This window comes from Genypterus blacodes, unplaced genomic scaffold, assembly GCF_046128005.1.
Source record: "Genypterus blacodes isolate CSIRO-AG114 ecotype Tasmania unplaced genomic scaffold, CSIRO-AGI_Gbla_v1 ptg000215l_1, whole genome shotgun sequence".
Classification (NCBI taxonomy): Eukaryota; Metazoa; Chordata; class Actinopteri; order Ophidiiformes; family Ophidiidae; genus Genypterus; species Genypterus blacodes.
In genome coordinates this window covers 312881-337851 of record NW_027467014.1, presented here as the reverse complement: position 1 = coordinate 337851, position 24971 = coordinate 312881, and the positions used below count along the sequence as shown (strand labels likewise).

At 47.0% G+C, this 24971-nt stretch overlaps 1 protein-coding gene across 1 annotated transcript in view; it reads left to right on the top strand.

Moving 5' to 3' along the window:
• cachd1 (cache domain containing 1) overlaps positions 1-24971 on the top strand; it is a 64894-nt gene that overhangs the window by 33810 nt on the left and 6113 nt on the right. Inside the window, exons 4-26 of the mRNA XM_076170197.1 lie at positions 2504-2610; positions 7424-7550; positions 9703-9847; positions 9989-10205; positions 10346-10495; positions 12581-12844; positions 12936-13085; positions 14604-14727; positions 14826-14943; positions 16332-16500; positions 16659-16801; positions 17501-17682; positions 18186-18296; positions 19159-19281; positions 19740-19839; positions 20034-20150; positions 20633-20793; positions 20942-21028; positions 21633-21749; positions 22083-22234; positions 22647-22808; positions 22918-22995; positions 23095-23196. Coding sequence (XP_076026312.1) covers positions 2504-2610; positions 7424-7550; positions 9703-9847; positions 9989-10205; positions 10346-10495; positions 12581-12844; positions 12936-13085; positions 14604-14727; positions 14826-14943; positions 16332-16500; positions 16659-16801; positions 17501-17682; positions 18186-18296; positions 19159-19281; positions 19740-19839; positions 20034-20150; positions 20633-20793; positions 20942-21028; positions 21633-21749; positions 22083-22234; positions 22647-22808; positions 22918-22995; positions 23095-23196 — 3206 coding nt within the window. The remainder of the gene's footprint in view (positions 1-2503; positions 2611-7423; positions 7551-9702; positions 9848-9988; positions 10206-10345; positions 10496-12580; positions 12845-12935; positions 13086-14603; positions 14728-14825; positions 14944-16331; positions 16501-16658; positions 16802-17500; positions 17683-18185; positions 18297-19158; positions 19282-19739; positions 19840-20033; positions 20151-20632; positions 20794-20941; positions 21029-21632; positions 21750-22082; positions 22235-22646; positions 22809-22917; positions 22996-23094; positions 23197-24971) is intronic.

The following is a 24971-nucleotide window of genomic DNA, read 5'->3' as shown; positions in this document are numbered from 1 at the left end:
TGTATTAGTCACAGTCCTAAAATAGAAATATTGTTAAGTTGTAGTTTGAAGGCTCATCCTTTGCACCTCCTGCTATCTGCTGACTGAATCACCTTTAATCACCGACATGGAGCTCTCCTCCTGTGGGAGGTGCAGTATGTTAATCAAGCATACACACACACACACACACATACACATACACATACACATACACATACACTGGTTACTACATTATTAATATGCACATTCAGCGGCGGGATTATTTACCACGGCAAGCACCGACTTTGGACAGGATTTGGAACGGCTTTGTTCAATATTTAGTCTCGTGTTTGGTGGTTGAAATCCAGATTGTGTGTTATGCACCAGGCCTTTGCCCCCACCCCACCCCCACCCCCCACCCACCCACCCACCCACCCTCTTTCTGTGTGTGTGTGTGTGTGTGTGTGTGTGTGTGTGTGTGTGTGTGTTAAATTTAAATGTTGCAGATGTATTTTTTTTTAACTGGCACACATTTTGCAGAGCATCCTGCCCCCCCTTCTCTATGCAAAGTGTGTAGAAGGAGAATGGTAATGACTTTGGCCTTATGGGACTTTGAAATGTGTGAAGTTCAAACGCAGCCTGTACATCACAGGGCCTGTCAATCAGACCCAGCCAATGCCAGGCCTGCAAGCAGAGGGAGCCAAAGTGTGTGTGTGTGTGTGTGTGTGTGTGTGTGTGTGTGTGTGTGTGTGTGTGTGTGTGTGTGTGTGTGTGTGTGTGTGTGTGTGTGTGTGTGTGTGTGTGTGTGTGTGTGTGTGTGTGTGTGTGTGTGTGTGGTATGGATGTGTGGGAGGGATCAAAGCGTGCAGCCTTGGTGGTGCAGAGCAGAATGAGCTGCTCCTCTGCATAGCTTCTTGTTTTTTTCAGTCTCTCACTGTAGAGATATGCACGCGCACACACACAAGCGCACATGCACATGCGCACAACATACATTTTAAAATAACTTCCCTTATGTCGTCCGTCAACGCTGAACCAAATGAGTGAAAATGATATATGCTGTGTAAACATGTTGCGTGAAAATGACGTGCTGATAGCAACATGTGTCGCGGTTATGTTGGCGCCTCTTAAACTCGTTTGTTTGTGTGTGCGTGTGTGTGTGTGCTAAAGGAAAGTCCTGCTTGTTTTACGGGGGGGGTGGGCTGCACCACTCACATCATACCAGTGCTGCCGAGGCTATTTGCAGGTCTGATTGTTTAAATCCAGAACAGATAAATACCTTTAGGTTGGTCCCTCACTGAGTGAAAACGAGCGATTGTTGTGCTGTTTGTGTAATGAGGGGAAAGAACAGAACAGGAATGAGCCTCAAAGCTTCAGTTACTGTGGAACATGTTTGTGCTGTGTCGTTATTTATGAATTACCCACATGGTGTTTACAGAAATTTTAGTTTTTAGTCTTGATACGTGCTAAATTATTTTTCTCCATCACCGTGCAGCGAGACACAGTTCACATCAGGTCACGCTTGTTTGTGAGTGTGTGGGTGTGTGTGTGTGAGTGTGTGCCGATTCCTTCCAGTTATCTATTCATCCATTAAATTTGGGTTATTCGCCTCACGGGTCCAATTCATTACCCACGTTCTCTCTCACCGTCTGCTTTTCTGTCTCTTTTGACTTTGTATCTCGTCTTCTTCTAGGCCTTTGGAAGATATGGATCAGAAGTCTGTTTGTGTGTGTGTGTTTGTGTGTGTACTACAGACATGAATATCTTTGGTCCAGACCTGAGTGCGATTGTGGTTTTCACATCTGCCCAAACAAACCAATGTTGGGGGGGGGGGACGCTCCAGGTTTCAGTTGAACTTCAGAAAGCAATGCTAGTGTGGTAACTCAGGCAGTATGAGACTGTTTGAAACATTTATCTTATTTTAAGGAAAATTCTGGACCTTGTGGCAACCTGTAGTCCATAGGGAGTGAATGGCTGAAATAGCATAGTGCGGTTTTAACCCACTACTCTTATATAGCAGACTTTGTACAGTGGACAATGTTACAGGAATTAAATAAGACGACTCCAGTCATGAGTCTGCAACAGAAGACTGGAATCACCAATTTAAGGCAGCAACCCTTTATTTCAATCACATTCAGATGTGTAGAGAAAACTGGATAATAGTTTTTTTTTTTTTAGGGGGGAAGAAGGCAGAATTAAAGTAGTTTTCCATGGAAAATGTTATTCACCGACTTTATTATGAGGCCTGGGCAACAGATGATACAGAATATTCGCCAGCAACAAAGTTAAAGCAAGCGCAAATGAAACAGCAGGGACCATTGGTCTCAACAGCTGTCTCATCTATCATAGATTTCTTTCCTAATTGTGTGGATCTTTAAATGAACCACAGATACAAACCTGGCATGTGGAAAACCTATAACCTGGTTTTATATCCTAAACCTGGGACTTATAGGAAATGTGTAGAGACAAAAGCCAGAGCTTTCCTTGAAGGACGAGTTGTGTCCGGTCCATGATTTCTCTAACGGTGCCTGTTTCTTTTTGTTTTTAGCTTTGATGGGAACTTCAATACCAACGTTTCCAAGACCATCTGCTGTGACAGACTGTCCCCGACGGTCAACAGTCGAGCTTTCAACCCTGGGCGAGACCTCAACTCAGGTTTGTTAGTCGCACACACACACGTACACACCCACACACACGCACATACATAATGTTGCTCTAGTGTCTCACCTTGTCTCTACCATTAAATACATGTATATGTTATATGAGATGTAAGGAGGACATTGAGCTGAGGCAGACCTGAGCCTTGCCTCTTCACATCTCTTTTTTTTTTCATTCAGATGTTTTACAGCCTGAGATCAAAGGCGGCCTGCTTTACTTTGATCTCCGTCTGCACTTTTATTCATCTCGTGTGTGTGTTTTCTTCATCGTCCAGCGAAGAGCTTTGTCAGTCCCTCGTTTATGTGACCTACTTCACCTCAAATGGCGGTCGCATCCGACGTTCGTCCTTTAAATCCTCTGAGAAAGCAGTGGTGAACTTGTGAAATACATTTCTGCAGGCATCCGATTGCATATGTGTGTCTGCGCTGCATATGTTGGCCTGTGTTCGATTTAGAGCGAAATGGACCAAACTGTGTGAGAAACAGACAAAGGCCACTGCCCGGACCTATTCTCTTTGATCTGTTGCCATAGCCTGCTTGGTGTTGTGTTCCATATGTTTCCACAGATCGAACACGAAGCAGGAACAACCAATACCTTTGTTTTTCCTGGCATGTTGCTCAATGCTCATTTAATGTAAATCTCACTCAAAAGTTAGACGTTCTGGGTATTGCAATTCCCTCCCTCCCTCCCTCTCCACTTAAGCCTCCATCCAAAGAAAATGAACATCTACATGACTCTTCTGCTTTACTCTTTAGTCCACACCCAAACACACAAGTGATAAATCCGGAGCCCCCTTCACACACGCACTGCAGTCAGGGAGAGTTCCTGCTATTGTCTGGGACGGCGGTGTAAAGCGGAACACAGGGCGAGTTGTTGCAGCAGTCGTCCTCCACAGACCCAAGCGACGTACCTGGATAGCGTCCAGAGAACACAGAGTCGGCAGAGTGTGGTCAGAGATTCAGTGGTTTCTGACCAAATAATTGTGTTCCAAAGTCATGACCACATGCTTTTGGGTTCTTTGCTGCCACCTACAGGGTTGGAGGGAGGATCACTTCACCGTGAATTTCAGGTTTTAGGCATGACATCATGGCTGTTGTCCTGTTCTAAAGGTGTCCATCCAGGTGTTGTTTAGGCGGTTTGAAGACAAATCTTCAGAACAGTATTTTGGAACTACCTTATCCAGAACGACCCAAAGTAGAAACTCTGTGAATGTGCTCCAGATCTGCAGCATTCTTCTCACCCCCCTAACCCCCATCCATCCCCTTCTTTCCTCCAAGACATCCCAACCTTCTCCCCTCTCCCTCCGACCACCATTCATAATGACCGCCATTCATGACACATCACCATTGGCAGAGTTTTATTTTCCTTACAAGCTCGTCATGGTGAGTTCAAGTAACCCCCCCCCCCTCACACACACACACACACACACACACACACACACACACATTTCCCCCTGTCTCTCACACTCGGCCCTCCTTGACCCCCACGCTCCCGGCGCATTCATTCTCTCCCATTTGTCTCAACCCAGTCTAAACAAGCAACTACAGAGGGAGGGAGGGAAGGGAGGGGGCGAGTGAGGGGGCGAGCAAGGGACTGTGGGATAATTGAGAGCGAGCGAATGATGAATGAAGGGAGCACAAACGGGTACGGCAGCTGATTGAAACGGAGTAATTGGATCAAGACTTTTCAGCACTGTTCCTCCCATCTTCTCTCTCTCTCCCTCTCCCTCTCTCTCCCTCCCTCCCTCCCTCCCCTTCTCTGCGCTTCCATTCTAAGTTTGTTGGGTAGGCAACGCTAAGACGAGACAGGACAGGGGAGGGAAAGTGGATGCTGATGTCTGTAGGTAGACAGAAGGAGACAGATGAGAGTTGGGCTAGAGTGGCTTCTGATTATAGTGTGGTCTCTGCGTTATTACAGGGTTAGTGTGATTCATCATCCGTCTCCTAACCCCTATTTTCTACCCTTGCTTTTTTGCATCCTTTCCTTGTGTGTTTTCCTCCATTTCTCTTGGCTTTGAGGTGTTTTGCTGCCTCTAATTTGCCCTTGTTAGTCCAATCTATCTCCTGCTCGGCTCGCCTTCTGCCCTTAATGGTTCCTGAAAGGCTTTTTGCAGTCGCGCATGTGAACGCTCAGGCTGTGCTTCTAAAATTTTACAGCTTTTGGCACCTGAGGCCCCAAAAAACAGGTTTTGTGGTTTGTGGAAAAGCTCCAACTTCAGCCCTGAGCCTCACTGAGAAACGGTGCATTCACATGGAATTGCGTTCGCCTCACTAGTTTGGTAGGTTGGAGGTGTGACAAGCTGGAAAATACAAACGAATGAAGAGTGACTGATTGAATTGTTTTTGACTGCACACGACTGGGCAAACGCTGACCCGGCTTGCACGAAGTTACACAACTATTCTGAGATCATGTAACAGCACTTTAGCCACTTATTAGCAGCTGGGCTCTTATGTATTTCCGCTGTAGCTTAAGATTTGGTAAACTGAGCTCACTCACAACATCAAAGCCTTGCTTGGGAGCAGAAAAAGACGACGAATCCTGTCGGAAACTAACAGATGTGACGCTTAACAAGGTGTAGTTTGGTTTTTAACACTCTCTACACTCGACCGGTTAAGCGTACCAGTGGTCCATATGAGAAACAAACTTCTGAAGTGCATTGGCATGGATATAACATCAATCAAAGCGTCCTGATTTATGAGCATTCTCTTCTGGGATACGTTAACTCTCTGCATTTGCCGTGTTTATGTGTGTATAAACGTGGAGGCAAGCATGCGTTTGTGTAATAAAAGCCAGGTTTCTGCAGATAGTTGCGTAGCTGTAGTGTTGCAGGAAACCTTTGTCACATGGGTTGCTGTTGCTTGACTTGTCCGTCTGATTCTGGAAGGATCTAAACATTGTTGGCAGAGTGAAGCACCGCGGGCTGACGGATGTATACAAAGCCCTTCCTCCACTGTCAACAACGCTGAGTGGTTCCTGTTTATATGAAGCTCAGAGATGGATGAGGTGGCTGGCGGGGATGATGTATGATGGGTTAGGGTGGTGTACTTTGTTGCAATAATACTGTTGTACTTTTAAAAAAATGACACTTTAACTGGAAAGCGTTGGCCAATCTGCTGTTTTTAATGTTTCCTCTGACAGTTTGGAGCCTGGAAGTCATTATTATGAGTTATCTGTTCTTGCTTGTTGTTAATTTGTTTTGGATTTTTAGTGTTTATCCACTGTGATTTACCATTTTCCGCTCCTCCCATCAGGGGGAAAAAAAGATGATTTGGCCGGCGAAATAGCGGAGTGGTTTGAAAAAGGTCATCAGGTTCTCTTCAGTAGGTGATTAATTTGTCTTGATTACAAGCCAAGAGTTACATTTTAGCGCCATTGAGAAACAGCTGGCGTGTAAGGTTGGTGGGTAGAGTATCCGACAAAGCCTCTGGACCTAATTAACAAGATATTTATGTTCCTTTTGCAGGCTGCGGAAACCCACATCCAAATAAATAATCGGCTAAATGGAAAAATAGCTTGCGAATGCCGATGACGTGCAGAAGCCACCATGAATATTCATTACTGGCTTTATAGTAGCATATTAAGAACAGTAAACACGAAAGTGGTTGGATAAATAAAATCAGCCTCTTGCACCAAAATGATGGGTTTTGATTGCATATTGGATTTCAGACATGCTCTGTAGGATTTTGTTTAGGAAACCAACTTAAATAAGTTTCCTGTGGGAAATCATGCAACAGTCTCTGCATAGTTCCAGGCACAATAGTTCTAAACTTTAGGAATGAAAGTGCCTTCTTATTTTAAGCTAAAAAGTCTCTACTAAATTGTTCATCTGTTTGTGGAGGATGACCTAGTTTACTAAAGCTCTCACATCAGCTTGTAGTCTTGGGAGTTATGGTGATGCATTTATGTATTTCTTTCAGTAAAAAAGTTTGTTTTTGATGTTATCTTCAGCCTGCTCTGAAGATCATCCATCTTTCATCTCTTTCCGTCTGTCTCCGGCTTGGCAAAGGGCTCAAAGTTTCTATTTGTGTGTCCCCACTTTAATATCTCTGTGAAAGGTCGTTTTTGTGTCGGGCAAACAGGAAGTTTCTGGCTTTTTGATGTGATCCCTGTGAAGTGACTTGACTGTTGTAAACCCAGTAAAATGTCTGTCTGTTGGTCGTGAGCAAATACTCAGCAGTCTGTTGGCAACGAACTTTGCCTTGCGGTCATAAATTTGCAGACAACAATGCTTCACTCAACCAAGCACTTTGCCTCAATGAAGCTGGCGTAGACTCCACAATTGGTTAAACTTTAGGAGTGATTTCAAAATGTATTCCGTAATGTCCATTAAATTAGATTAAATTAGGGTTTAGTGGGAAAAAAACTAAGTTAATAAGTTATTATTAATTCTGTGTTTATAATAATGAGCTTGTATTTCAGTAAAAAAAAAAACATATAGAAAGAAGTCCCAAATGCAACATCGCATTTTACTATGGAATCCTCCAAAGCACATTTAAGTGGATGAAGAGGATGTTGGAGGATGACACGTACACAGGAAATAGACCCTCAGCTAACCTTTGACCTTGAATGATCTCCGGCCTAAAAGCAGTTCTGCTTCCCAACAAGATTAAAGGTTTAAAATAAACAAAGAGACACTCACAAAGTATTGGCTTCTTCATGCACTCATGCCCCCGACCTTCTCCACCTCCTGCTCATTTCTTTTAACCTAACTCCCCAATCTCTCTCTTGCCCTCCTGCAAGTCTCATGCACCTCATCCCCTCTGACATCTGACATTTCATGATCAATCTCTCCTCCTTCTCTCCTCTGCAGTGTTGGCCGACAACCTGAAGTCCAACCCGGGGATTAAGTGGCAGTACTTCAGCTCAGAGGAGGGAATCTTCACCGTGTTCCCCGCCCACAAGTTCCATTGCAAGGGGAGTTACGAGCACCGCAGCAGGTATAGAACTTTGCTTCCCTTCTTTAGATCTTTTCTTTGTGATCAGATGGTTGGCCTGGTTTAAATGTTTTCAACTGTGGGAACCTTTGCAGGAATAAAGAGTTCTTACCTCCCCAGAAAAAGTTCTTATTCCTACATGTTCACTTTTGATTTGTCATAGGCAAGGTGATTTTAGTCCCATTTATTTTTAGTAGTTTTTATTTCAGTAGTATTTTTAAAAGAATGGTTAGTGTTGTCCAACCAGTCAAATCTGAAAGCTGTGTTGTCTGCATGTGCAGTTTATAATTACGATAAATTGGAAGTTTGAGTTGTGCCTCTGGTTCCACGTTGACCCTCTATGTCATGAGTTACATTGATTGTTCACAGTTCAATAGATTCCTGGAAAATGCAAACGTCAATGTCCTGAATAAAAAATAATAGGGAGGCAGTAGTCGAGTGGGTAGAGCTTCCGCTTAAGAACCGGAGGGTTGCCGGTTCGAGTGCCCCTGAGCAAGGCACCGAACCCTCAAGTGCTCCCCCCTCTGCGAAGGGTGGTAATATAATGTAATGTAAGTCGCTTTGGATAAAAGCGTCCGCCAAATGATCGTAATGTAATGTAATGTAATGTAAATCTTTACCTTCCTCTCGGATCAAGAAGTTATCAGAAACTAGCATCATTCACTTTCCATGAGGAATGAGGACAAAACTCGTTTAAGTTCCCATCATCATCTGTGCTTGTACTTCCCATGGCCAGGTTAAAGCCACAAGAACTCCATCTTGTTCCTGTTTTCCTCACTCTCTCCCTCCTCCTCCTCTTCCTCCTCCATCTCTTTGCCAGTTGCTCTGGGGTGGCCCAGAGGCCATGTTGATGGCATGTCGCCCTCACACACCCTGACCACACATGCCCTTGGCAGGAATGTGGCTCTGTACCACTAAAGCCCACAGGAATTTCACACCTCCAGTGTTGTGGGTTTTTTTGTGGACGCTCTGCTGAAAGACAAGTTCTTCTCTCTTCTTTTCATTCCCTTTGTGCGTCCTCCTCTGCATCACCTTTGTGGCCTCTCTCTGGCCTTTTCTCATCGTGTCTTATGGATGTTTTTCTGGCCGTTGGAGTGAGTCAGTTGGCATACAGCCATGAGAGAAATGATGTTGCTTGGCTTGCTACAAATGTGAATGAGGCTTTGTGAGTACAACGCTCCCATTCTCTACAGTGTATTAGTCCGTTGCTGTCCAGCAGACCACACATGCACAGGCGCTTAACCCTCAATCCTCTGCATCATCTACACTCGGCCTAGCTGGTAATTCTTGTACATTAATACATAGAGTGACGCACCCTGTAAATGATAGCGTGCATGAAAGCTAGACAACGCAGACCAGAGAATGATCTCATCAGTATCCTCTTTGCAGTGGCGCGATTACTTCAAAATAAGGGATAGAGATCTGGTATTATTCTGGCAGCGGGCTGGCCGCGAGCCACAGTCGGCTTGTTGTAAGTCTGCTGTGCAAGCCTGAAGACGCGGCATGAAGGCTCGTCTCCAGCCAGCAGACACAAAGATTATACGGCTCTTCAACTGTGATCCTTTGGCCCAAAAAGCCCTCGAAAACATATTTTGCTATATAGAGATTGAAAAGCAAACCTTCTAGTGTAACTGTTGAAAAATGGAGGTTTTCAATGAGCGTGTGATTAATTCTCAGAGATGTTGTTTACGAAAGGGGAAGAGTCTGTGGAAAGTACTCATGGTTGTCATTTAACAAATTCGGCGATGACAGTATGGAACTGGTGAAGTGTTGAGCCTCCACCAAAAGCAACAGTGAAGGGAAAAGGATCTCCTGTGAAAACTGTAGTCGAGTGTAGACCGGGCGCTCCGTGCCCCTACACACACTTTAAAGCTGCGATTCAGGGAACGAGTTGGCTCTCTCAAACGTCACGCAAACACATCAACGCAATTGAAAGTGAAATGCAATCACCTTGGAAACCAGGGAATGAAGGGAGGGTAAACATTTCCTCCCGCTTTTCTTTTCATTTGTGAAGTTTATTTATTGAGCGTATTTGCCCTGTATATACGTGTTTACACTACGGGTTAACAGTGTATTGGATTGAGGATTTTGTGTATTTAACTGTGTCGGTAAGTGTGTGTGATCCGGTCCTGTGTTTTTGTGCGCCCTCCGGCAGGCCGGTGTATGTCTCTGCGGTGCGTCCCCAGTCTAAACACATTGTGGTGATGGTGGACCATGGAGCGTCTGTAACTGACACCCAACTGCAGATTGCCAGGGACTCAGCGCTGGTAATCCTCAACGCCGTGGACGAACACGACAAGGTTGGTACAACTGGATGGGCCTCACGTAGAAAAGTGAAGAAGCGCTCTCCTGTCCACTTCCCTCTTCTAGTTGAAGCTGAAGTGACGTCAATGTTCTCCAAATCTAGAAATTCTTTAAAGGCCTGTATCGCTCCTCTCCAGATCTCCATTCTGTCGGTGGCGGAGACGGTTCGCGCGTGTTCTCTGGACCAGTGCTACAAGACGCTGCTCTCCCCGGCAACCAGCGAGACCAAGAGGAAGATGAGCACCTTCATCTCCAACATCAAGGCTTCCGATCAGGCCACGCAGCATGCAGCAGGCTTCCAGAAAGCCTTTCAGCTGCTGCGGAACACCAGCAGCCTCAGCAAGCATTCCATAAGTAGGAACTATTCGATTTTACACATCATATGTTGTGTACCAATGGGCTAAAGAGGGTGCCTGGAAAAATGAACAGCATGACATCATCTACATACATACTGCATCTGTACTTACCTTGTGTCCACCTACCTCGTGTTCCAGCCACAGACATGGTGATCATCTACCTGTCCTCTGGCATCACGACCCGAGAGTCGTCGGAGCAGGAGAAGAAAGCCACGCTGAGTGTGGTCAGAGAGGAGAATCGCCACCTCAACAACTCTGTGATGATCCTCACCTACGCTCTCATGAACGGTGGGTCACTTGTTGTGTTTTAATGTAAAGTCGGATAAGAAGAGACAAGAAGATGAGATTTGTCTCACGTGATTTGTCTGATAGAGTTGATGCATCCCTTACAGTGTGTTTGTGATACCATTTAATCCAGTGTTGGTGAGTAGTTGGCTACAAATGGCTAAGCTAATAACTTAACTACTTTTCCCAGTAGCCCTACAGTACCTCGGCTATGTACAAAACAGTGTCGCTTTTCCAGTAACTCAGTTTTCCCACAAGTCGCTGCATAGCTTAGCAAAGGCTACACACACACAATGAACTCTGAAACACGCCACTTCTGCATTGCAAATCCCTTTGAACATCACCCAGCATGCATTGCTCTTCCCAGTCACCTTGTGCGAAAAATAGTTTGTACAAACACAGTCATCACAATGCTGCATAGTTGCTTCAAAGAGTCCGAGGAATGTCCCAGTTGAGTCGCGTCTCCGTAAACACCATGGACAGCACGACTCCCAGCACAGGAGACGGGACCTGGCGTCAATCCGGAGCTCATCCATTTTCTAACTTTAATGACCTGATATTGCCAAGTGTCATGGAGTTCTCATGATCATTTAATGGCTTTCCCATGCTGCACATCAACCCACACCTTTATAATAAGTCCTGGAAAAGGTTTTAATGCACACAATTACTGTAGCTGGTTTACATATGATGGCCTGCTGTTGTGGTTGCTGTCCGTATGGGTTCGATTCCCTCTCTATGGTCTGGGGTAGAACGGCATCAAGAGACGACTGGAGGTTAAAGAGGTGCTCAGAAACCTCAAAGGCTTTTTTGTCTTGGGTGCATATGTGGCCGTCTGGTGCATATGCTTCCTTTTCCTCTTTTATTGTCCTTGCCTTTCCATCTGCCTCCTCCAACCCTCCCCTCCTCCTCATCTGCGCCACACACACACACATACACACTCACCTCTGCTGTGCATGCATTAGTCCAGCATTAATAGAAATCATTTCTGCATTAGAGGATGGAAATGAGGGACATCTAAGAGAAAGAGACTTCAAAGGGTGCACTGCTCACAGTGTGTGTGTGTGTGTGTGTGTATGTGTGTGTGACTGACAGAGGACTTCACCATTTTAAAGAGCTCCATGATGAAAAGCATGCAGAAATCTGTTGCCCTCTGAGTTTATTATCATTTTACATAAAAAAAAATCATTTGTTTTGTTGCTGAGGCTTTTGCTCACAGCTGAAAGGCCCTCTGTGTGTGAGTGTGTGAGGGTGTGTGTGTCTTTTTCCCTGCATCCCCTGCCAAATGTGAAGTGCTGATTGTTCAAAGAGATCAGCAGTCCCCTGGCAGGTTGCGTGTACACTGATTAGATGGCCAACTCCAAATGACCCCGAATGGCACACAATGTCGCCCAAATGAAACAAGCAGCAACTTGTTTACTCTTTGCTCAAACTTCTGTTGTTATCTTTTCATGTGCCTGTGCTGTGGTTGAGATACAGTTGATTCTTAATTGATAGATGAGTCGGGACCGGATGCGGCGGCAGAAACGCCAGTGATCAGATCTCAGCTCTGTCAGCGAGACTCCGCCTTTACTTTTGCGTGACATTGCCGCCGCGATGCCATCGCCTCCTACCAGTTGCTCGGCGTGATAATCAGCAGAGCAGAGCGTCGGCATTAAAAAAGGATTCTAAAGTAATCCAGTCCATGATGGAATACTGGCAGGCATTCTACGCTCCGTCCTTCCCAACAGGTTTGTCGGATGCCAAATGTTCCAGGTGACAGCTGTGTAGGGGTCGGCCATGTCCAACGGTCTCCTCTGACTGACCTCTGAGCTTGGATGAAGATGAACTCAGCTGACTTTGTTTAAAGCTTTGGGTTCAGCAGTTGGATTGTATGAATAGAGCTTAGAGGAATAAACGCTCATGACGCAGGATTTCAAGTTGTGGCCTCCTGCCTTCCTCCATGCAGGTCTGTAGGGGTCAGGACTAGATCCCTCTGCCGGACGCGCTCCTTATGAGATGGCAGTAAACAAATTGTTGCTCATAAACCTCAAATCAAACAAATGAGGTCACCGTCTTCACCTCTCTCTCTCTCCTTCCTTCTCCTTCCAGAGGGAGTGACGGGCCTGAAGGAGTTGGCCTTTCTGAGAGATCTGGCCGAGCAGAATTCCATCAAGTACGGCGTGGACCGCACAGCGGATCGTGATCGCTCCTCGTCCGGAGCGTCGGCGTTGCCGGTGGTGAAGGGCAGCATGATGGTGCTCAACCAGCTGAGCAACCTGGAGACCACGGTGGGACGCTTCTACATCAACCTGCCCAACCGCATGATCGACCTGGCCCGCTTCAGCCTGCCCTACTCCGACCCCATGGGAGACGGTGGGTGGCCTGGACTAAACACAACCCCTAGGAATTCAGAATCATACAAATTATTGTCTCTTTTTTAAGTGTGAATTTCTTCTCCCTCCAGGTTTTATTATGACCGTGAGCCGGCCGTGTTACTTTGGCAACCTGCTGCTGGGTGTAGTGGGCGTGGACGTGAACCTGGCCTACATCTTGGAGGACGTCACCTACTACCAAGACTCACTGGCCTCATACACCTTCCTCATTGATAACAAAGGTCAGTCTCTCTCTCTCTCTCTCACCCATGGCCCATTGATTGAGCTTCTCTCTGTGTTAGTCTTAGTCACAGAGAAACTCCCCAAACAGCTGGAAAAGTGTGTAAACGCACGTTCACATTTCCCATACAAATGGAATTACACTTTATTTGGTTTGTCTAGACTTCCTACACAAACCATTAGGCCTCATTAGGCTTAATTGACATCTTGGCGTCACAGGGCAACGGTCCCCGCGTCCGGTCTCGGTTTGTCTTGGCTTGGAGCTGGAACGGTCTTGACGAAGTCACGGGCACCACACCAGGGGTTAGCTGGGGTGTGTGTCGGCTAACAGAGCGATGCAGCTGACAGGGGAGAGGTTTACGAGATGATGCTGTGCTGGTTTCTGCTCATTCATAGTGAGAAATATTTAAAAAATGTACTACATAGTGCTGTGTCTCTCTCCACCATGACACTGTAGGCTCTCAGTGAACAGCTAATGAATGGTGTGTGTGCACGAGACATGATTGACATTGACTCTCAGACGCCCCTTGTGGTGGTTGGTTGTTTTGCGCTCTTATTTTAACTAAGTAAATGAACTTCATAGCTAGTTGAAGGAGGGGAGAGGAGGGGGTGTCTATGTGAAGAGGGGAGGAATGAAAACACGGACAGGAGTCGACGTTTACCTGCCCGGATGCTGTCGGCTATCAACGTGTCACCGCCACGGCTAATTTACCTGGAGTGGATTTTTGCGGTAATGAATTGTGCTCATCAGCTTGCGCTGCTCAATGAGCCTCTTCTTCGCCCCTCTGAAATGGGTGTTGTCCTAATAAATATGCCGTCAAATTATTCCTTATTACTGCTTATTAGTGCTGCTCGGCAAACACTGACAAATGACTCCCATTAAAGTTATTAGCCCGCTTTCAAATAGGCTGCTGCCAATTAGAGCTTCAGTAAACACACGGCCAACGAGAGGATTTCAAACCACCAGGAGAAAATAGTAGTGGAATATATTTGAAATATTTGTGTGTGTGTGTACGGATGAAAACAAGCCTTGATCCTATTCTCCAGTTTGACAGTCCCTTTATTTTGTTCCGTCCTGCCCGGTCTTGTCCTGTTGTTTGCTGTAATGAACGAGGTCAGTTACCATCTTAGAATCACACACACACACACACAGCGTCCTCACTGAATGTGCACGAGCGTGATACAGTCCACCGTTTTGTGCACAGATGGTCTTTCAATCCGCCGTCTCTCAAGGACTCCTGAGGTGATTATCACTAAGGTGTTTAACGGGCTGCAGAATCTGCTCTCTTTGGCGCCATCACAGTACGATGTTTGTCTCATTTGGGCTCATGGAGGACAGTTTGAATGCCAGTGCCTTGCTAAAAGGAATATCAGATGTGTTTGTAGAGAGCTCAGTAGGATTCGGCTTTGATTATACTACTGCCATTAAGACATAATAAACCAATGTCTCGGCAAAGGTGACGCGTTCTTGCTGTGCTGTGGCTGTGATGCTCGTGTTCACTGGTTGGTTGATTTCCCAGGTTACACCCTGATGCACCCGTCCCTGACGCGGCCCTACCTGATGACCGAGCCTCCTCTACACACCGACATCATCCACTATGAGAACATCCCAAGGTTTCCCATTGTGCGACAGAACATTCTCAGGTGAGGATGTGTGTGGGTGAAGCTGTTAATGTGACCAACAAAGCTGTCCAAGTGGATTCCATTGGGTGGGTTTAATGTGTGTATTTCTTTTTTCACAGCCTTCCTCTGGGCAGCCAGATCATCGCCGTGCCGGTCAACTCTTCCTTGTCCTGGCACACAAACCGACTCAGAGACAACAGCAAAGACGCCTACAATGTCAGCTACGCCTGGAAACTGGTATGTAAACACGACGAGCGCCTGTGATTCCAGATTCTTTGTGGCCTTTTTATCAGGTACACAATGTAAACATGTTCGTGGATGCAGATATTAACCCTTCATGTGTCAGATTTGGTCACCAGAGTGGATTGTGTGTTTAAATTGCCTCCAAATTTCAGTCAACAATTCCCCCAGACAAAACTATATTAACTAACTAACTAAGGTAACTAGTTCTGCTTCCTTGGCGTGAAACAAAGACATGTTCCTTCAGTGAAGCGTCTTTAAGGTACCTGCACAGCTCAGGTCAGGGACAAGTGAGGATGTTTGGCTGCGGGCCAGCAGGCCATTGTCGTGGCGTCTCCTCTGTTCTTCTGGTTTCTTCAACTCTTTCTGTTGTCTTAATCTTCCAGCTGTCAAAAAGCCGCGCTGAGATTTATGTTCCCGGCCTTTGTGCCTCCACCCAACATCCACCACTATAAATTAGTTGCTGTAATAAAAACCAAAGTGCTCCCACACCCAGAAACTGTCAATCCCCAGGCTCTGCTCTCCCTCCCGGGCACAGGAGTGTCGTGTTTTAGGAGCCGATGGCTACGGGACAGCAATAACATCTCACCGACTTCGCTTGGGGTTTTTTTTCTCTTTGCTTTCTGACATTTAGATTTTGTTGGCAGAGGCAGACATATCACACCTAATTTAGCCATTTCACTTTTGGTTCTGTCTTTAAAAGCTTTTGACATTTTGTCATTTCACACCGGGCTCTAAAGTTCACATGCGTCACCTTTGCCGTGACATTGGCAGCTTTTTCAAAACAGACTTTTAAACAGATTTTCAGGAAAATGGTAAATTGCTGCATGAGGTGTCGGTGGAGAGGAGTCTGCTTTTTATTCCTGCTTCAACATTCTGTGCTTTTTTCTTTAGACCAAATAGTGTCAAGAAGATTTAAAAGGATTGAAATAAGTCCTAGAAAATTACGTCTCAGATGTGGTTGGTGGTCAAATGAAAGGTTTATCTGTTTTCCTCTGAGTAATCGCCCTGACTGTGACTGTGTTTGCTCCACTGTTTGCTCTGTGTTGGACAGTTTGCATAATAAAGGAGCAGATCTTTGACATTTGAGGCCGGCAGATCCCAGTGTGTTTCTCTTAAAGCCGGCGGCGTGAGAGCGCAGAGCCTCGGCAGTGCGGCTAAACCGGACACATAACTCTTTGCTGGAAGCCCCCAGAGGCTCATAAAACACTGGCTGTGATGTGTGACATTAAACACTGCAAAAGAGAGCCGAAAGAAACGTGGAGTGTGTGTGCGTGCGTGTGTGTGTGTGTGTGCTCTGTACTCGCCTGTTTAAAACATCACTTGAGCTTCATCCTCCTCCTCCTCCTCCTCCTCCTCCTCCTCCTCCTCGTGTGATCTCGTAGGTGCAGGACACGTCGTTCATCCTGTGCATCGTGTACGTGCAGCCTGAGATCCCAGTGAAGCAGCTGAAGAACCTGAACACGGCGCCAAGCTCCAAGCTGCTGTACCACCGCTTAGACCTGCTGGGTCAGCCCAGCTCCTGCCTGCACTTCAAACAGCTCGCCACCGTCGGTGAGGGAAAGAACTTTGCCTATTCCCTCCTGCTATTTCCATCAAAACCTAAAAGAAAAGTGCTCAGCTTTCTTTAACGTCCTTCTCGTCTCTCCCCCCCTCTCTCTCTCCCTCCCTCTCTCTCTCTCTCCCTCTGTCTCTCTGCATGTCTTCCTCAGAGTCGCCCACGGTGATGTTGGCCGCCGGCAGCTTCTCGTCCCCCTACGAGCATCTCAGCCAGCCTGAGACGAAGCGTATGGTGGAGCACTACACTGCCTACCTGAGTGACAACACCAGGCTCATCGCCAACCCGGGCCTCAAGGTACACACACACACACACACACACATACACGCACACACACGGTTCATATTGTTTACCTGGTGGCTCACAGCAGCCCTGCAGTCAGGTTACAGGCAGGTACACACTCACTCACTCACACACACACACTGCTGTTAATGTATCCCAGCACAGTGAAGTGGTGTTTTAATGTCTAATTCATTCAGACATGGTTTCCTGTAGTTTTGGAACTCATATTTAATGTTTTTCTTCTGACAACCATGTCACCAATACGCAACTTTTTCCACCTTAAACATGAAGCTCTGCATCTTTAAGAAGGGGAGGAAACCCTCGCATGGTTTTGGCAGTCTGAGTGCATTCCTGCGCTCCTGTTTCTCCCTCTGTCTGTGTCTGCTCAGTGTGTGTGTGTGTGTGTGTGTATTTGTGTGCGGTGGGGGGTTTGAGTTTGAACTCCAAAGCCCCCGGTCCCGGCTCTGATTCCCAGGCTGGTCTTAAAGGCCCCTCCGGTGACCTCATCACCCCTTTCAAACTCGTAAGCTTGTTTGGAAACGCTGCAGCGCTGCGAGCGTTCAGGGCCGACCCAGACTCATTCATCCCTAAACGCGCCTAATAACTCCTTAATCCCAGACATTCCAGGTGTAAACTTTTGAAGGTGCACTCCACTTTCCTACCTGTGTGAATGAACAGGAGTGAACCCATGTTGTCCCTCTCCCCCCTCTGCAGTCCTCCGTCAGGAACGAGGTTATGGCGACCAGTCACGTCACGGATGAGTGGATGACACTAATGGAAATGAGTAGCCTCAACTGCTACATTGTGCGGCGTTACATAGCAACACCCAGTGGGGTGCTCCGGATTTACCCGGGATCACTGATGGACAAAGCCTTCGACCCGACCCGGAGACAATGGTGAGGCTTTACTCTGGAGGGTGAGACGGGGGGAGGAGGTGTGAGTGAGTGTGTGTTTAGGAGGGTGTGTGGGTGTGTGTGTGTGTTAAAGAGAGCAAGGAGGTATGAAATGGTATAAGACAGGTAGGAATGGGAGTGAGTGAGTGTGTGTGGATTAGAATATGTAATAGAAGTTTTGCTTTAAAAAGTGAATACCGTGAGTAAAAGTGTGTAACATAGTTTGGAAAAGTGAAGCTACAATCTGTGTTTGACTTGAAAATAGTTGTATTTGTAATAGAAGGTCAAACAGAAGGTGATAGGGGCGTAACCCAAAAACAGAAAGGCCTAAATAAATTCCCTCTGGGTTTGAACAACACGACTATAAGAGTTTAAGTCGTTGATCTGGAGAATTATCTATAGTATTTACTCTAAATTGTTTGTATTGTGTGTTTCAATCTTTAATGTTTTCATTTGTGTTTCAATCCAATTCAAACTTCATCGTCTCCCATGACGTCGCTCTGCAGGTACCAGCACGCTGTGGCTAACCCGGGCCTCATCACCTTCACCGGGCCGTACCTGGATGTGGGCGGGGCCGGCTACGTGGTCACCATCAGCCACACCATCCACGCCTCCAGGTAAGAGCCACAGAAAGAGCCGCGGGATTCCAACTCGCACACGTAAACAATCTGCGTTGAGAAGTGGCTACAGAGTCTGAACAGATACATACAGACAGACAGACAGACAGGCAGGCAGGCAGGCAGGCAGGCAGACAGACAAACAGACAGGCAGCAGTGATTACAATACGCCGCGAGTGCAACAACGCTCATCATTAACTGTGACTCGTCAGTCGTCTCTTGCTCGTTTGAGGACCACTGAGGAAGAGCGTTGACCATTTGTCCTGCAGGCCTGTGAGGTAATGAGGGACAAGCGTCCTTCATCCAGACCGTCTGGGTTCCGTCCCAGATATCTGGCTCTGCCAAAGTGGCCTCAAGCTAAGGAGCTGAAATCCTCCCAGCTCCCCATCTGTTCAGTGTCCTGGAGGGAAAAACATCCAAACCAGTTTCACACAAGTTACTGGGGTAGACAAAGTGTGTGTGTGTGTGCGTTTGCCACGACGCTCAAACAGCAAACGACAACACACACAAACGCACCGTAACATATCAGGGTGTGTATTTACTGGCTCAGTGTACAAATCATCCTCTGTGTGTGTGTGTGTGTGTGTGTGTGTGTGTGTGTGTGTGTGTGTGTGTGTGTGTGTGTGTGTGTGTGTGTGTGTGTGTGTGTGTGTGTGTGTGTGTGTGTGTGTGTGTGTGTGTGTGTGTGTGTGTGTGTGTGTGTGTCATTGGCAATTTATAGATGTGTCAAATGTGTAATTGTGTGTGGTATTCCACCGGACTTCCTCTAATCTTTACACCCTGTCTTTCTCTCTCTCTCTTTCTATCCTCTCTCTTTTTCTTTCTGTCCTCTCTCTCTCTTTTTCTCTCTCTCTCTACCCAGCAATCAGATGGCGCCTGGTTACGCCGTTGCCGTGATGGGCATTGACTTCACTCTGCGATACTTCTACAAGGTGCTGCTGGACCTGCTGCCTATCTGCAACCAGGACAAAGGCAACAAGATCAGGTGGGAAGGGTGCTCATGGCAGATTCCTCCTCTCTTCTCTCGATGTGCGGAGGTGGAGAAAAGGAGGGAGAGATAATCTGATTATGATGGCATTCCTGGTGGAGATGTGGGGTTGCCGATGCCTCAGTCTCCCATTTTTCTCCAGCTCTTTTGTCCCCCATTTGTCTTTTTTCTTCATCCGCTCTGGGTCCTCTCTCTCTCACACACACACACACACACACACACACACACACACACACACACCCTCATCCCCCCTTTTCTTTCCCTCCACTTCCTTAATTCTCTCTGTCAGTGTTCAGGGGCCATGTAAAACAGGATTAGACCAACAGGGTTTGGGGCAGAAAGGAGCACTATTTGGCAGAAAGTTTAAGGGACAGCGGGAGGTAGAAGGGAGGCGTATCCTAGATCAGTGCATGGTTCATCACAAAGACTCATCGGTGTGTGTGTGTGCATTCTAGGTGCTTCATAATGGAGGACAGGGGCTATCTGGTGGCCCACCCCACTCTCATTGACCCCAAAGGTCACGCCCCTGCAGAGCAACAACACATCACGCATAAGGTAAAGGATCTGCACACGTGTAAACAAGCACTAACCTATATGAAGAATGTATGGGTCAAACGGTAACTTTAGCTTAAACACAGCAATACAAAGACAAACACTCACAGACGGATGGTAGAAAAATGTTGTTCTGTATAACTTCCCTCTTTTCTTTTCTTTCATTCATCACCTTTTCCCTTCTGTCGTGATCGTAGGAGCCGCTCGTGGCGAACGACATCCTAAACCATCCCAATTTTGTCAAGAAGAACCTGTGCAACAGCTTCAGCGACCGCACGGTGCAGCGCTTCTACAAATTCAACACCAGCATAGTGGTACGTCCAGACACGTGTGAATAACTGCAGACAGATGCACGGATAACGCGGCTTTTACTGTTTGATGGTTTAACACTGCCATCTTGTGGTCATCTTGAGTACTGCAACCATTCAGTGGTCATAGTCACTGAACAATTGCAGAATGTGCTTGGTTGTTAAGAAACCTGAGAGCTTAATTACGTTGATAACTTCCAGCCCCTTCTTTCTTTCAGGCAGAGGGACCATTCAAGCAGTTTTCAAATATTTATTAGGAACACGTAACAATAGCAGTCAATTGATCCTTTTCTTGGTTCTTTTAATAGTTTCTGTTGGTACATGTTAAGAAAGAGCTAGGCAATCTTTTGAAATCAGTAAATTGAATCTGATTGCATTTAACAACTCTCTCTCTCTCCTTCACCCTCCTCTCTCTCTCTCTCTCTCTCTCTCTCTCTCTCTCTCTCTCTCTCTCTCTCTCTCTCTCTCTCTCTCTCTCTCTCTCTCAGGGGGACCTAACCAACCTGGTCCACGGCAGCCATTGTTCTAAGTACCGCCTGACCCGAATCCCTGGCACCAACGCTTTCGCCGGCATCGTCAACGAGACGTGCGACTCTCTGGCGTTCTGCGCCTGCAGCACTGTGGACCGACTCTGCCTCAACTGCCACAGGTTTCTACTTCACACACAGATTTGTCCTCACGTGACCTCAGATGAGGATTCTGTGAAGAGTTCTGAACTAGTTGACAAGGCAGAACTCTAGAAGTGTCTCATATTGGTGTTGTGACTTAAATAATAACAATTTGTCTGTTTTGTTCAGGATGGAGCAGAATGAGTGTGAGTGTCCGTGTGAGTGCCCCCTGGAGGTCAACGAGTGTACAGGCAACCTCACCAATGCTGAGAACAGGTACAAGCCTCCACATCGCTAAAGAACCATATTAAAGTAGTCAAAGAGGCGAATTTGAGACATTTCAGTTAGAAGTTTGAGCTGAAATGTGACGAGATCAACACGGGAACTATCAGATCAGACGTCCAATGACTCAGATGTAGTGACGCATTTCAATTATCACATTGTGGTTCGCGTTTGTATCGGGACAAATTCAATGCTGGCAGTCTCTTTCATTCTGGCTGTCACCATTATTTTCATTGTGAACATGTCGCTGCCGATTGTCTGGTCGCTCGCTCTTTTCTTTCACTCTCTCTCTCTCCCACTCCTCTTGTCTTCTGTCATCCCTCCCACCTTTCATCAGTCAGTCCTTCGTCGTCGGGGTTTGACAGCGCGTCACTGTCACGCTCTCGTCAGCTTCTCCTTTATTTCAGAGAGATGTGTAATTAGCGTTTTAAGTTTCTCTGCAGCTTTGACGTTTGTCCCTGCGGAGCTGTTTTGGCTTTCTTTTCTAGCTCTTTGATATAAATGATATTCTGTGCGGTGTCATATGCGGTCGTGTTTGCAGAAATGTGTGTATTTGGCTAAAGGTGTGTGTGTGTGTGCATTTGTACCTGTTGTACAGGAACCCCAGCTGTGAGGTTCACCAGGAGCCAATCAGCCTGAATGTGATCGATCCCAGTCTGCACGACAGCTTGCCTCAATGCATCAACACCCGATGCAGCCAGCGATACACCAGCAGGTATTTACAGAAAAACACACTCACCTGCAGCATTTACCAACAGGTGTGTATACTCGTAAGAGACACACACACCGAGATCTGTATGCTCTGAAGGACGGGTCATATCAGTACAATGCATCCATGTGAGATTTATATGGAAACAGAAGGAGCACAGTGCCGCCCAGTGGTAATAAATGAGAAGTGCAGTTGTGGCTTGGTTGAAAGTTGAACTGCTTTGTTCAGAATCTTACATTGCAAGTCATCTAAAAACATGTTTATGATATTTGGTGCACATGTGAAGTGTGTGTGTGTGGAAATAGTTCTGATCTGTGTGTGTGTTCCGTCCCGTTTCAGTGACTGTTTCGGTGTGTTGGACTGTGAGTGGTGCATGGTGGACAGCGACGGCAAGACGCACCTGGACAAGCCGTACTGCGCCCTGCAGAAGGAGTGTTTCGGGGGCATCGTGGGAGCGAAGAGTCCCTATGTGGACGGCATGGGACTGATAGGTGAGGAAGACCTCCATGGGATTTCTTTGATTTTCCTCTGTTGCATTGAAAACAGGAAACAGTTTACACTCAGCAACTAATTATCACCAGCAGAAGTCCCATCATGAAAGCAGCGTCAGAGACACGTTCTGGGCTCAGATCACACAGATCTCAGATAGCTTAGTGAAACACTGTGTTATCAGTGTTTTCAAAGGAAGAACTGGCCGTCTGCCTGAGTTGTTGAGTAAATTTCCTGTGCCAGCTTTTGCACTTTTCGTGAGACGGAAGAGGGAGAGAAATGTTCCAGTCCCTCAGTGTGAGTTGGGATCCGAGCCCCTGCTGGTCGATGCTGGGTTGTTCTCCCATGTGAGCCGTCCAAAACGTCCTCTGAGCGACCTCCCGCTCATCCTCTCTCTTTCTCTCCCCCCCGCAGATGAAGAGGTGGCGTCCCTGAACATGATCAAGAGCGCTCCGGTGGGTCCGGTCGCCGGGGGCATCATGGGCTGCATCATGGTGCTGGTTCTGGCCGTGTATGCGTACAGACACCAGATCCACCGCCGCTCCCACCAGCACATGTCCCCGCTGGCAGCACAGGGTATGACACTTTCCCTACACACATTTTTCTCTCTCCTCACACATACACACACACACACACCTAGGTATTACAGGAAAGATATACATTTTATTCTCTTCTACTCCTCCAGAAATGTCAGTGCGGATGTCCAACCTGGACAACGAGCGAGACGAGCGGGACGAAGACAGCCACGAAGACAGAGGCATCAGTACGTGTTATTGGACATCTGACTCGTCCCCTCTTGACGACCACACAGGACGTGTTTTGTGTTGACCTGCGTGTTCTTGTCTCTCTCCTCACCTTCTAGTCAGCAACACACGGTTCATCGCCGCCGTGATAGAAAGGCACACACACACGCCTGAGCGCAGGCGGAGGTACTGGGGACGATCCGGGACGGAGAGCGACCACGGTGAGAGCGACCCCCTCTTTCTCGTCTCGTTTACACACACACACACTTGTGGTTTTACAGGGGGGAGAAGAAGAAGCAGAAGTAGGAGATGTGTGTGTTTACAACGCGGCGACAGAAAAGAGGAATCGGGTCACATGAGCCAGACTCTCTCTAGAGATTGTTTCATCTGCCACTGAAAGATTCAACAACCTGGACAGGGTTTGATTTCACTCACATTAACCCTACATGTGCTGGCGAGATGACTTGAAGTGTTGGTTTGCACATCCTAGAAAGAAATGTAGCGAACTCTCCAACAAGTAAAACAGCGGCTTTGTGACATCATTGAAATGCTCGTCTTCTTGTTTCCGGTGGATTTAGAGTCAGACGGCAGCTTCAACTTTTTTCCTGGAACTTGTTTGCATACTTAACGGGCCGTTTCCTTTAAGTTCCGATGAGTAAAACAAAATCTTTCACTTCCCTCTGCTCGCTGGAAGTCAACACCCTGTCATCTTATTCACAAGAAACGGCTCAGTCACAAACATCAACTGCCTCTGGAAAAATGGATCAACCATTAATCACAAGTCAGTCCTGAATCAGAGTGAATGTGAGCAACTTTAGTGACAGAGAACAACCAACAAGGTGAAGGATTGCGGCGATTCTTACTCTTTATCTTGAAACGCCACCTGGTTTATCTTTTCTGGCTTTTACCCCGGCTGGTGTTTCAGTGTGCGATCATCAAGCGCACATGGACTCCGCGCTTTTGCTCTGATCCTCCCAGCTTCCGGCTTCAGCTGCGTTACATCACAGCTCAGGGACCTTTCGGAGAGTCGCTCGTGCTTTCCCTGCGAGCGTTCGCAGCTGCGTGCAAGTCCGACCGGCTTCATCCGCCCGGACGCTTTAACACCCACATGTGGCATCGCCCTCCGTGTCTGTCAGCTGGTTGCGTAAGCGATGATGAAGATGATGATGGAGAGAAGGATGACTGTGAGGAGAGGAGAGTGGGCGAAAGTGAAACGGACCAGAATGAGAGAGGGGAGATGAAGCACAACACACACTTGTTACGAGTTTAGAGGCGATCTTCACGGCCCTTCGCTCCATAAAAGGGCAGAGCTCCTTCTTTCCGCTGAACCGCTGCTGATGTCTGTGTGTTAAATTCAGCGTTTGTTTATCCATCACAAAACCAATTTCATATCAATGCATTCATTTAGCAAGGAGCAATATGGTGGAAATGAATTTGTCGATGAAATGAAAGGCCTTTTCTTAAATCAAAGGCTGTCCTCCAAATCAATAACGGCGTCTCTTCACGGCGCGGTGCGATTATGAAAGAGCGACTCAAAAGGCCGCGTGATGAAACGAGCAGCCGATGCAAACGGACAGCAAAGAACGGAGAGAGGAAACTGAAAAAGGGGGGGCGGGAGACGAACAAACGGAGAGATGTAAAAATGACGAAAGCTGCGAAACACAAGGCCGCGAGGAAGAGCGACGAGGAGGAAGATGAGGGGGTGGGGATGGGGAGTGTCAGAGCCGCGGTACGAAGGAGATGCAGCTCCTCCCTTCACCGGTCAAAGGTTTCCTCCCACCACAACACACACACACACACACACACACACACACACACACACACACACACACACACACACAGCACCATTTGGCAGCCTTTTTAGTCTAACACTCTTCCTCCGAGCTGAAATCACCCATTTAATAACAGATATATGCTGCACACACACACACACACACATAATCTCCCAACTCTAATCCACATAACCTGTTATTCTAACGCTAATACGCTACAATCA